Source organism: Cyphellophora europaea (assembly GCF_000365145.1).
Source record: "Cyphellophora europaea CBS 101466 unplaced genomic scaffold supercont1.8, whole genome shotgun sequence".
NCBI lineage: Eukaryota > Fungi > Ascomycota > Eurotiomycetes > Chaetothyriales > Cyphellophoraceae > Cyphellophora > Cyphellophora europaea.
Window position 1 is genome coordinate 1,362,929 of NW_008481814.1, and position 12,866 is coordinate 1,375,794.

The 12,866-nt window shown below is 54.1% G+C and overlaps 5 protein-coding genes across 5 annotated transcripts; 2 read left to right on the plus strand and 3 right to left on the minus strand.

Annotated features, from left to right (window-relative positions):
* Positions 1-413: 413 nt before the first annotated feature.
* Positions 414-3,926, minus strand: HMPREF1541_08307 (uncharacterized protein; the record flags this gene model as incomplete). Its single annotated transcript, XM_008722626.1, has 1 exon — positions 414-3,926. One exon carries the CDS (start codon positions 3,924-3,926, stop codon positions 414-416), a length of 3,513 nt encoding a protein of 1,170 aa, XP_008720848.1.
* A 654-nt stretch (positions 3,927-4,580) lies between these two features.
* HMPREF1541_08308 (uncharacterized protein) lies at positions 4,581-5,618 on the minus strand (the record flags this gene model as incomplete). The annotated part of the gene is made up of 2 exons (XM_008722627.1): positions 4,581-5,186; positions 5,238-5,618. 2 exons carry the CDS (start codon positions 5,616-5,618, stop codon positions 4,581-4,583), a joined length of 987 nt encoding a protein of 328 aa, XP_008720849.1.
* A 598-nt stretch (positions 5,619-6,216) lies between these two features.
* Positions 6,217-7,065, minus strand: HMPREF1541_08309 (uncharacterized protein; the record flags this gene model as incomplete). The annotated part of the gene is made up of 3 exons (XM_008722628.1): positions 6,217-6,533; positions 6,586-6,986; positions 7,037-7,065. 3 exons carry the CDS (start codon positions 7,063-7,065, stop codon positions 6,217-6,219), a joined length of 747 nt encoding a protein of 248 aa, XP_008720850.1.
* A 692-nt stretch (positions 7,066-7,757) lies between these two features.
* Positions 7,758-9,192, plus strand: HMPREF1541_08310 (uncharacterized protein; the record flags this gene model as incomplete). Its single annotated transcript, XM_008722629.1, has 2 exons — positions 7,758-8,858; positions 8,908-9,192. 2 exons carry the CDS (start codon positions 7,758-7,760, stop codon positions 9,190-9,192), a joined length of 1,386 nt encoding a protein of 461 aa, XP_008720851.1.
* Positions 9,193-10,209: 1,017 nt separating this feature from the next.
* On the plus strand, positions 10,210-12,369 carry HMPREF1541_08311 (uncharacterized protein; the record flags this gene model as incomplete). The annotated part of the gene is made up of 3 exons (XM_008722630.1): positions 10,210-11,142; positions 11,275-11,640; positions 11,719-12,369. 3 exons carry the CDS (start codon positions 10,210-10,212, stop codon positions 12,367-12,369), a joined length of 1,950 nt encoding a protein of 649 aa, XP_008720852.1.
* Positions 12,370-12,866: the final 497 nt, after the last annotated feature.

Below are 12,866 nucleotides of genomic sequence, written 5' to 3' on the forward strand. Positions count from 1 at the left end.
GACGACGTCAATACATAGAACTTGGACTGTATCATTGCGTTTCGTGAACTTTTGGGTGTAAGACGAGCAGGAGGATGTGCAGGAGGGAAATTGGACTGTGAAATACCCAGTTCCGAACTCCGGGGTGTTGAGGGTGGTAATCCCCGTCCCACGAGCCGACAGAAAGGCTCGCGATCGTTTCGCGTGTTGAGACAGACTCCCTGGCTGCTTGAAAAGCGCAAAGATGCGGCAATAGGGTTCAACGAGGGACATTACTGAGGCCGCCTGCTTTGCAACTCTTTCAAATACAACAACTATCGACATTATCTCCCAAACCTCTATCTCTTTCTCAGAGAAACATCGTCCAACGGGACCCTTCTAAATCCGTTATATCGTTCATGTCGTACAGTTCGGCAGACCGCGAAATATATAGCTCAACCATCAAACACTCCAGCCTCCAAGCTGCTGAGGTTCCTTTCGTACCTTCCTGGCGAGTGATCAGCGAACATGCCGCTGCCAAATCTAATTTCCGCGAATCTCCTCTCCACATCTCTGACCAGCTTGAACTGTACCCTTGATGCGGGTCTGCCCAACGCACGGTACACGTGTTCTGTTGTGTTGTCCTTGCCGGCTTCTTCGGCGCCAAAGCCGAAGCGGGCCTCTTGCTTGACATCCGCCCCCAGTCGGTCGAAAACCCTGGTCGACTCGACGATAAATACCTCGCCTGGAGGCACCAGTTTCTCGCTCGTCATTGTTCCCCGCAACGTTTCCAGAAGCGTCCAAGCCCATGTATCTTCACCCACGCCCTCGCCGGCGATGTTCTCGGGTGGCGGTGGGCCCCCGGCTGTACGCTCAGCAGTCATGCTTAAACTGAAGGCGGTACAGATGCGGTCCCAGACCCGGGACTTGAGCTTGTTGATTGCATCGCTCTGATCGTTCTTGAGATGGATCGCAACTTCGCGAAAGTCGTGTAGCGTACCGAGTGACAAGCAAGGAACAATATCCGCAGCATTGGCGATGGTCGTAATCAGACCTCGTGTAGCGAGCCGAAGTGGCTCCGAGACGGTCGCAGGTGTGCCATACGAATAGACGTGGATTGGACGGCCGGTTGGCAGGCGGATTGGAGGCGCGGACAGATCTTGGTCTTTGAACGAAGGGGGCCCAGTCAGAAGCTTGGGCGGGCTCCCAGTCACGAACGACTGAGTGGTTGATGACTGAACGGGCTCCGAAATCAGAATGGCGAGTACAGCGGCCACAGCACCGCCTAGTGAATGGCCGCAAAGCACAAGTCCGTAATCTGGATTGTCCTCTAGCGCCGCTTTTAGCGTAGCCATGACACGCGAGCCGCTCCCACTGAGCAGCCGCCGAGCAGAAGCATGAATACCCTTGTGGACCTTGTAGCTTTGGCCTTGCCAGATCAATTCATCAAAGTCGCATGTCATATCAGTAAGGACGTCCTCGAAACCCAGGGTTCCACGACAGGTCAGCACAACGGCTTTCGAGTTGTCATCAAGTGAGACAAAATGGATCAACGGAGAAATAGCCGAAGGCGACCACTCGATGTTCCCCATCACACCCTGAGGATCGTAGAAGGAAGACAGCAGGATGGTATTGGCTGGAAGTCCTGTGTGGTCGGAAAAGGAACTGTGCTCGTGATGGATATTGAGAGTCGTTAGCTCGGTCGACTTGCTCAGGTTTTTCTTCTCGTCATTCAACCCCATCATATGCAGGAAACCCGAGCCGTATGACGCAGTCGCAAACCGCGCGAAGCGACGGACAGTTCTCACGAGGTGCTGGTCCGGAAACATACCTGGGACTTTGCCCTCACGCATCAACGTATCGACCATGTCGGAATCCTCGTATATCGACTTTCTTGGCATTGGCGTTCTAGGAGCGAGCACAACAGCTTCACCGGAGTGTTTGCTGCCCATTGAATACAGGCTCGGCTGGAATGAACGTGTTCGCTGATGCTTGTGCGCGCTGGCCGACCCAGTCTGAGCGTCCGATCCCTGCAGAGAGAGGCCCAGCTCTGATTTGGTCTGGGATATACTGTTCACAACTCTTGAGTGCGTCCGAGAAAATGTGGGTGAGCCGGCTCGAGAAGTGGGCCTACTCTCTACGGAGTGGACAGAATAGGAGTCACTTTGCGATACAATCGAGTCACGTCTTGTTTCGCGAACGGTAAAGTAACTGTTGGCCGCCGTCTGACCAGGAGATGCCACATGGTTCGGGCTTCCGAAAGGGCTGGCTGCTCTACTTTTGGAATGTATCGGAGGATACACTCGTTGTGGTGCAATGTCGGGCGGCGAGGCTGTTGTCAACCGTGCGATCGTCGGCAGTTGTTTAGCTTCTGCAGATTTGCGTTTTGGTATGAATGAAGGAGCATCCCTCACCGCAGCGAAGGATGAGCTCGGGCTAAGGGTCTTCATTGCTTTTCGGATCTTGCCCTCTTTTTCTGGCTTCTGACTCTGAGCTCTGCCCTTGGAGGCTTTTGTTGTTGGTTTACTGGAATCTTTTTCGTCAGGCGAGGTCGAAAGGACAAAAGCTGGCTTCCTACTTTTCTTCTGATTCGCGATAGGCTCACGCGACTTCACTCCCTTGGCTCGCGAAATTCTATCCAATCTCTCGGAGTCTTCTTCGAAGGACGAAGCCATACTGGGCGGGTCATCTTTGGGGGGGAGTATGGGCTTTGATACATCGCGCATCATTACAGCATCATCTCCATCCGAATGTTCAGCATTGTCTGGTGGAGGAGCAGTCATCAGAATCTTGTTGTTGGCTTCAACCTCGGCGCTACTGCTTCGTTTGAGAGCTGTTCGGAAGACGATCGTCTGTCGAGGGGTTTCATTGTTGTCGATCGTGTCGTGATTTAGCCGTTCTGCCACCATAATGGTTCCTGGAGGTGCGTCTATGTTGGTAGCATCCGAATCGTAGATCTCGACCTTGATAGTCTTTGCTGTGAGCGTCTCGGAACTGACGGTGGCTCTAGCGCCGCTAGGCAATTGTTTGATAATCTGATTCCGGATCTCCTCATCAGACAAAATTGCTTGATCATTCGGGCTTACTTCCACTCGAGCACCGTCGAAGATTGTGCCCCGTTCCAAGGCCTCGAATGTATCCTCAGGATTGAGCTCATCCGCAGGCGACAGGAATGAATGGGCATGTTGAGTATGAGGTCTGAGGGTGACAGTCTCCTGTCTGCGCGTGCCAACGACGTCTGCGCGAAAGCCTCTGTCATCGATCACCATGTCCCATATGGTTTCTTCGCCGCCAGCGTTCCGAAAATCGAGCTGGGTTTTCCGTCTGCCCCATCTTTGCAACAATACAAAACCAATGAGGGCGGAGAGTAAGTCATAATAAGTCGCCACGTGCTCACCCTGAGGCCTGTTAAGCTCAGTACTGAGGAGGTTGATAACTGCAGCGACGGCTTTCGAGGTCTCTGTGGATCCACATATAGCGTTTAGCATAGACAGTCCATGGATCGATATGCTTGAGACGGAATTTAGCGCAGCTTCTGTCAGGTAGAAGCCCGAAGATGCAACAAATGAAGCCTTCGATATGACTGAGTGGAGAAGTCGTATAGCTGATTCGAGAGTATTGGCTGCCTCCATCTGACCAAGCGAGTCCGGAGCAGTCCGCGAAGCAACGTCTCTACCCGCAAGGATGAGAACTTGCTCGGCTGCGGTCCTGGCTACAGACAGTGACTTGAGCGTCGCCTCTCGACCGGCGTACACGGTCCATCCTCCAATTTTTAGTGCCGCCCTCACATTGAACGATGCGACACCGGTCAAGCCCGAGACGGCGGATGCGATCGGCCTAGGGAAAAGAGTCGCACCCTCGTGTTGTGAGTCGCGCACCACGATCTGGTTGTTCAATCTCGCTGGTCTAGACTCCTCGTCCTCCTCTTCCTCGGCAGATCCTTTCGTCCGACCCATAAGGGTGAGCATCGTTGCGTATGGCGTTGTGAGTGCGGTGCGCGTTGTCTGGTACAGAGGGGGTCAGGGGAATCGTATGGCGCCATGGAGAGCGTGAACTGGAGAAAGGAAGGGACGCGAAATATATCTAGACAAGAATGTCAGGCTTGCATCGGTGTATACTTGAGCCTAGGGCCATGCAAAACATTGTACATAGCGGTGGAAGACACGTCGGAGGCAGCGAATGGGATGCCCGAGGAAGCCATGACGTTGACGTGTTTCCTAGGCTCCATTCGCCGCCAGCTTTTTCACGCTGGCATGTGATCAACTCGTCCTCACCAAAAGCCTTGAATTCATCGGATTCTCTATCAGGCTGCAACTTTTTGGAGTCTTTGCCCTTTCTCCACGTGGCTTCGGCACTTCAGCTGTCACAGGCTACCAAAAGATGGCAAAATTGCGTGAGGGCGACACGATTCGCGCGGTCAACGGCAAGTCGCATCCCCGAAACTGGCACGATGCCTGTTCCTATCGATGTCGCACTCCATCCGCATGCAGGTCTCTTGCGACTGCAAGGAACCTGCTTTCACATGCTGGCATGGGACAGCTACAGGCACTGGTCTGACCTGGCATTCCTTATCTCGCAGCCCCGGACCCCTGAACCGCTGTCATGCCTGCACAGTACGAAACTTATTTGGACGCGCCCTGGCCCAACAGGAAGCCCTCGAGCGTATCTCGTGTCCGACTTCCAACATTGTGATGTCGATTCTCAGCCCACGGTGTGCCACCTTCACCGAATTGATTTGACAGGTGGCCCAGGAAGAAGTCCAAATTCTTCTCACATTCCGGGAACGCCTTCTTGAATGTCTGGAATAGTTCGTCAACACCAGGCTTCTTTGGTGCATTGGTAATCTTCTGCTCAAACAGATCGAGATACTTGTGCATGTGTTCCATGTCTGTCCGGGCGTCGAAGTCCCACCCGTCTTCGATATGTCCAGCGATGATTCGCTCCGGGTTCAGTGACTCGATCAGCAGAAGCGTCAAGTTCCACGCGTGCAAGATATCTGGTGTTTCGATTTCCTCGACCCAGGCGTGGGTTGAGCGAGCGTACACAGCGTCCCCGGTAATGATGACCCGCTCCTGTGGGAGCCAAAACAATGTATGATCCACCGAGTCTCCCTGTACCGGTCCCAGTAACACAACAGGGCTGCCTGGGTCACCTGGCAGCATAAAAAAGCTATAGGGATATACCTCCGGCTTTCTTGGATTGGCTGGCACGTTCTCTTTACCGAATACCTATATGTTGTTAATGCCTTGGCGTCCTTCAATCTTCTAACAGTACGATACCTTCGGCCAGTATTCGACCTTCTCGTCGTATTCCCGGTCGATTCCTGCTCGCACATACTCATGTGCGTAGAATTTGCTTTGCGGCCACTGCTCCAGTATTGGATTGGCCGAGAAGTAGTGATCGGGATGATGGTGAGAGCAGAAGACCGCAACAACCGGCAACTTTGTCTTGTCCTTGATGAACTCGACAACGGCATTGGCGTCAGGGACGAGGAAGGGCGGATCGACCACGACCGCTGCCTGAGATCCCACGATAAGGGTCGTCACTGATGACAAGCCCTTCTCGCTACTGATCTTGGTATAGCATTGCAACGGAGCACCACCGGGGGCTTCTCCCAGCCCAGGGTCCTGGAGCTCAAGCACTTCGTTCGTTGCAGCCATTGTCACCACCAAAGCACTTTTGCAGTAAAATCAGGCGAGATCAGGATCAAGTACCAGGACTTTGTGGTAAGAAACCAGGGATAGTAACGACGAAACCGCCGTGATTAAGACAATTGAGAACCCACAGCCACATTTTGCCCGCATTGGGGGAGCGAGCTGCGTATTTAATCCCAGACGAACGTCACTAACAGAGGGGACAGCCTACCTGATGTCGTCGCTGTTACCCCTCGTTTGTAGCAGCGCTTCCTTACAAGTCGATCGATCATATCGATGTGGAGGTGGGGGAGTGGATCCAACATAAGAGGCAAACCGCCTGAAATATCATGCCGAAGCCTCGGATCAACACCAGGCTTTACGTACGCCATGGGTGCGGTATCCGATCAACACTGGGAGCTCGAATTTTCGCGAAACGGTTTGGTCTGGCATTCATATGATAGCAATTCAGGTATGTAACTTTCGCTGCGCAATTGCCTTATCCAGTGAGTTCTCCTACATCACAATTTCGCGGCGCTTCCGTATCTAGTCCTTGCCATCAGTAACCAGCTCCCACGTATTTCAACAGGCAAAGAAAACCAAGCGACATGGTCGCTCAAAGCACTTACAAGTGCTTGTTGAAGAATTCGAGCGCCACCTCATAACCGTGCTCATACTGCTTCTTGTGTTCGGCATCCTTGAGATCGGCGCGAGCACTCATGAAGCCATGAGGCACAGTGTCGAAGCGTTCGAAATGCTTGGGTACGGTGAGGTTGGAGTCATACTGAGCCCATTCGTCCTTTGGCTCGTCCTGCGAAGGGAAGATGCACATGGGGATCTGGACCTTCTTGGCCTCCTCGGGATCGACCATGGCGGGCGAGGTCTGGACACCGGCCTTGAACTTGGTCTCTTTACCGCCGATGAGCGAGACCATCTTACCGCCTGCGCTATATGTGAGCTTTATTGATGCCAGGTTAGTGTTAGGGACTCTTACCCCAGCAGTAGCCAATCATACCCCAACTCTTGATGTTGGAATTGGTCTTCTCGGCCTCGGAAATAATAGCAGGGATCTTGGGAAGATGCTTGGGTGGCGCGGCATTTTCGAACCACGCACCGAGCTTCTGCTCCTTCTCTTTGGTGTCTGGTGGGTACCATTCGATATTTGCGCAATTCTCCATGAAGAAGTCGGGCATGAAGACCTGCTTAGGGTGCTCCTTGTCAGTGTATGCCAGGATGTCGGCTCCCTGCACAATCTGAGGCAAGAAGCCAAAGATGTCATATATCGAGAGAATCGCAGTATCGGCGTCGTCGGGGCCGGTCACGTATGTACGCAGCCCATTGAGGGTGATGTATTTGCCCTTAGGCTCATAGTGCTCTGCGACCGCAGGAGGCACGCTCGCGACAGTTAGGACAGAAAGTTCTTCTGCGGGGAGTCGGCGACTTACGTGCAGCAGGCTTTAGAGTGTTGAGACATGACTGATGCGTATGTCCTGGTGATGCGAGGGACTCGTTGATGAGGTATCCGAACACGAGAACAGGAGGGAAACTGAAAGCAAGGCGCCGAATTCTGCCTGCGAGCTAGGTGGGTTAATATAGTAGAGCAGACTGAGATACGCATCACCGTCGGCGATTTGGAAAGTGGAGAAGGCCTGGCAACCGAGATCTGAGGGCTCTTCAAGTTCCAGCACTTTGCTCTGCGCTAAATGACAGAATATTGGTTCCCGGAAGAGTACTTTTGCTGCTGCATGCGGCTATTGGCACGATGCTGACACGATGCTAGCAAAGATTACCTATTTGAGCGCAACATGCATCGATCTCGTTTCATCTACTGTCGAGTCCATCAAGCATGTGGGAGAGAGGGGCTGCCGAGGGGTAGCTTCTTCTCCAACTTTCGACGTCAACACCGGAATCACCCAAAATCCGCATCTGGGCAAGGCATTTACTCCGTACTTCTAAAGAAGAGATCTCCCCGCACAAAAAAGTCCTCTCCGGGCGTTCACCGCTGCACATCACCACCCTAAATTTACCCGACAAAAAGTCCGGTGTAGTAGTGGCCAATTCTGGTACGCCCTGAGACGTACGAGCATGAGTGAAGATGATATATGAAGCCGCAGAGCTTCACTTTGCGAATGGAGGTCTATAACTAACCTCTGTCGTCCGGTGACCATGTCAGCAACCGAAACCATCACCATACCTGCCCAGACGGCAGTTGTTGGTAGCCACGGCCGTTCCAAAAGTGCCGTTCACGTCAATGACACAGTCGAACTACAGTCCGTTCGGAGCAACAATCAGCGAGTCTTGCAGGATGGCCACAGCGTGCGGGACGATCTGCCCCCGCCCTCGACCGCCGTTGAGGCTCTGGAAAGATGGAACTTTCCACGTCGAAACATGTACGGTATATTCGGGACGTATCTCTCGTTTTTCATTCTGGGTATGAACGACGCTACTCCCGGTGCGCTGATACCATACCTGGAACGATACTACGATCTTACCTACACCGTTGTCTCGTTACTCTTCCTGTCTCCTTGTGTGGGATATACTCTTGCAGCATTGCTCAACAATTCGGTCCATCGAAAGTTCGGGCAGCGGGGTGTGGCCTTTATTGCGGGCTCCTGCCACTTCATTACCTACTTGACATTCTCACTTCATCCTCCTTGGCCGGTGATGGTTGTCTTCTTCATCTTCGCTGGCTTTGGCAACGGCTTAGCCGATGCGGGCTGGTGTGCGTGGACTGGCAACATGGCATCGGCAAACAAAGTCCAAGGCTTCCTGCAATCTTTCTATTCGCTGGGTGCGACCATAAGCCCTCTTGTCGCAACGTCGATGATCACGCAAGCAAATCTTCAGTGGTACTCCTGGTACTATGTCATGACCGGTGCAGCTGCACTCGAGCTGGTCTTGTGCACCGCTGCCTTCTGGCATAAGACTGGAACGAGGTATAGAGCCGAGACGAAGCAAGAGACGGCAGGTAGCACCACCTTGGCCGCGCTCAAGAACACGGTAACACTGCTCTGTGGTGTCTTCTTTCTGGTCTACGTTGGAGCCGAGGTGGCTTTGGGCGGCTGGATCGTGACATTCATGCTTCGAGTCCGCAATGCGAGTGCCTACGCTTCTGGCATCAGTGCGACCGGCTTCTGGGCTGGCATGACGGTGGGTCGAGCCCTTCTTGGCTTCATCACTGAGCGCTGGGGTGAGCGGCTCTGCATTACCATCTATCTTGCCATTGCTATCGGGCTCGAGCTGGTCTTCTGGCTAGTTCCCAAGTTTGTCAGTGGCTATCCATCCATATTCTCAACGTACTCTAACGCCGAAGTAGGTTGTTTCCGCAGTCGCCGTCGCCTTGCTCGGCTTTTTCTTTGGTCCTGTCTTCCCAGGCGGTGTCGTTATGTGTGCGAAGCTGTTGCCCAAACACATGCATGTCAGCGCTCTTGGGGCGGCGACCGCTGTTGCAGGCGTCGGCGGCGCGGGTGTTCCGTTTGCTGTGGGTGCAATTGCTCAGGAGAAAGGTGTCTGGGTATTGCAGCCCATCATCCTGTCTTTAGTGGTGGTTTTGATCATGCTGTGGCTATCGCTTCCGCGGGTCAAGAAGAGGGACATCTGAAACGGCTCATTGAGATTGGGTCAAAGTGAGGATCTAGACAGACGACATTCATGCGAACCGATGTCACTCCAGTCGTACTCGCATTGGCACGGTGCAAACACAACTCCAAACCTGACAACCTCTACCTTGAGAACACGGGGCTGCATGATTCGGCTGCGTCATAGCGTTCTTCAGCCTGCGCTTGCATCCTACTCTCGCAGCCGACACGGGACCTGATGCCACCGACTCTCTCGGACCAGGTGCAAGATATAGAGTGCAACGGCGAGGCTGCAGCGACGATGCTCTAGAGCCGAAGCCGATGTAATACCAAGACGATTTGGTACAGACGGCCTCTCGTCTGATGGTTGTAAGTTTGGTTATAAGTTCGGGCGGATTTACAGATCTAGACCAATTCCAGACGCTCGACAACAGTCTCCATTCTCATCCAAGCTTGACCGAAGAGCGAGTTGCCTTGTCTTTGGATTGGTGTGGCTGTACCCCATCGTCACAGGCTTAACAGGGCTCCGCTTCGTGACCGAGATGAAGCTTGTTATTGTCGATCGTCGAAGTCCGTCATAGACTTCCTGCATCTGAAAGCCCGGATGGCGATGCCCGCACACATTGACTCGCTTCAACCATCATCACTCCCTGCCTGGAAATTTTTCTCAAAGCTCTACGATCGTGCCCAAGCGCTTTGAATCGCAGTGCATATTTTCAGGAAAACAACAGAGTCGGTGCTCTACGTCTAGGCGCCCTTCTTGAGTAAGCTCCACCTCTTTCGAAAAAGTTTCTGGACTCTCGCCAGTCATTCGGACCCGACATTGAAACCGTGCCGAATGGGTGGATTCCCCCAGTGTTAACACCGATCGTCAATCCCCGAAGGCGGCCAGGTTTGATAGATCTAGGGTTATTCTTCGTGAAAACCAAATATAACATTCTGCCCAGCCGCTATTTCAATGCTGTCGACTTCATACAACAGTATCGAAAATGTCCGCAGAACCAGAGAAGGTGGCAATCGACACCTCGCCATCAGCCGCCATGGATTCTGGCCGTCCTTCTTCTCCAGCCAAGAAAGATGTACCTCACGAGGCTGCACTTCCCACCGCCAGCAGTCCCCGTCCTAACACATCATCTTCACTCAGTTCAGTCGACGAACCTGCGTCGCCTGCGTCTGCCGATGGCGGACCTCCAGCTGAGAAGCCCAACTTGGAGCGTACGCAGTCTCAAGCATCCCAGTTCGGCAGGGGTCGCAAAGCTGTCATCGTCTTGTCGCTATGCATGGCACTTTTCCTCGCGGCTTTGGATGTCACCATCGTGACGACCGCTTTGCCCACAATCTCACGCCACTTCAACGCGTCCGCCTCTGATTACACTTGGGTTGGCTCTGCGTACCTCCTTGCAGCGGCATCCAGCGCACCCGTCTGGGGAAAGGTGTCGGACATCTTTGGCCGCAAATACATCATCTTGCTCGCCAATCTCGTCTTCCTCATTGGCTCGCTCATCGCTGGCCTCAGCAACAGCATTGGCTTGCTCATCGGTGCTCGTGTCATTCAGGGCATCGGTGGCGGTGGCCTGGTCATTCTTGTCTACGTCTGCATCGGAGACCTCTTCTCCATGCGCGAGCGTCCCAAGTACTACGGCATCATGGGCGGTATTTGGGCCATTGCGTCTGGCGTCGGACCTGTTATTGGAGGCGCCTTTACAGAGGGGGTAACATGGCGGTGGTGCTTCTACATCAACCTACCCCTTGATGGAATATCGTTGATTCTCCTCTTCGTCTTCCTCAAGCTCGATAACCCACGCACGCCCCTCGTCGCTGGTCTGCGTGGTATCGACTGGATAGGCGTGCTTACCATTGTGGGTGGCGTGGTCATGTTCCTCTTCGGTATGGAGAGTGGTGGCGTCACACACCCCTGGGATTCCGCATTCACTTTGTGCCTAATCATCTTTGGCGTTGTGACCATCGTGCTGGTAAGTGTTCTCATCTCAAGCATGTCCCGGGCTCTATCGGCCCGGGACTTCGTCTTGACCTCTCGAGTGCAGCTCATTGTGCTGTCATCCTCGCATCTTTCCCCCGTCGACCCAAGCTGACTCCAATTCCAGTTTTTCCTCAACGAATGGAAACTCGCCAAATACCCTATCATCCCGCTGCGGCTCTTCCGCCACACCTCCAACCTCTGCGCTCTAGGCGTATGCTTCATTCATGGCTTTGTCTTCATCGGCGGTAGCTACTACCTGCCGTTGTATTTCCAAGTTGTCCTTGGCGCTGGTCCGATCCTCTCCGGAGTGTACCTTTTCGCAATGGTCTTGACTTTCAGCGTCGTCTCTGCGGGCACCGGCATCTTCATCAAACGCACCGGCCGCTTCCGCGAGCCGATCTGGTTCGGCCTCGCCTTCATGACTCTTGGCTACGGGCTGTTGATTGACCTGCCAGACCACGCAGTCTGGAGCAAGATCATCATCTACCAAGTAAGCCATCACCCTTCCCTTGCCCTTTCCCTTTCCCCACTCCCATAACACTTCCCCCACTGACTCCAACCACCTCAGATCGTCACCGGCATTGGCGTAGGCCCCAACTTCCAATCCCCGCTCATCGCCCTGCAATCGCACCTCAAAGGCCACGACATCGCCGTCGGCACCTCCACCTTCGGCTTCATCCGCAACCTCAGCACCTCCATCTCCGTCGTCCTCGGCGGCGTCGTCTTCCAAAACCAACTCGCCAACAAACAATCCGCCCTCGCGCAAGTCCTCCCGCCCCAAGTCGCCGCCGAACTGGCCTCCAGCTCTTTTGGGTCCGCGACCAGCGCCCTCGGCGGCCTGGACGACACGCAGCGCCAGGCCCTCAACCGCGCCTACACCGACAGTCTGCAGACACTGTGGATCTTCTACACGGCGGTCAGCGCGGTGGGGATCCTGATCGGCCTGGGCATCAAGAAGAAGGAGCTGAGTCGGGATAAGGTCGACGTCAAGACGGGGCTGGCGGAGCAGGAGCGCGTCAGGCTGGAGGAGGCCACCGAGGCGCAGGAGCGCAGGGATCGGAAGGCCGCGCATAAGAAGGGTAGTGCGAGTTGGGGCAGGGATGTGGAGAGCGGGGCGGCGGCCTCTGGTACGGGAAATGCGGGCGAGGGACCGCAGCAGCACTCGGCAGCGCTGAGCAATGGGCAGGCGGGGTTGAAGGAGGGAGGGGAAAGGATCTAGATACATCATCTTGATAGCGCGATTCGGCCCGCTGTCAGCGGTGTATACTACTGGCATCGGGGACGGTGCATAGCCATGTCTATAAGCGTTTATGGGAGGCGTCGTGTATAACTCGACTCATCGTCTCATGTTTGAAAAAGTTATGGAAGACGAGAACTGCAGCACAGTGCCTTCATGCGTAGCTTTGGCGAAAGTTGACCTCTGATTCAGTTTTGATTTTTTTTGCGAAGAGTAAGGGACTCGTGGTCCGTGCTGCTACCGGACGAGAGGAATGGCGACCTCGTTGTATACCTCAGTTTGACTGACCGTGATTTGTCCCCGCTGCTTCCATCGCACTCGATAGGAGCAATGTATGCCAGTTCTCCCGTCCTGATCAGTGCTTGACCATGCTCCTCAGGCTCAGTCGCGTTTACCTTCGATCTGCGCTGGAACCCTCGGCCCTCCAAGCAGCGACTGTGGTCGTCAACCTTGCAACTTGCCGCGGAGGCACATGAGGA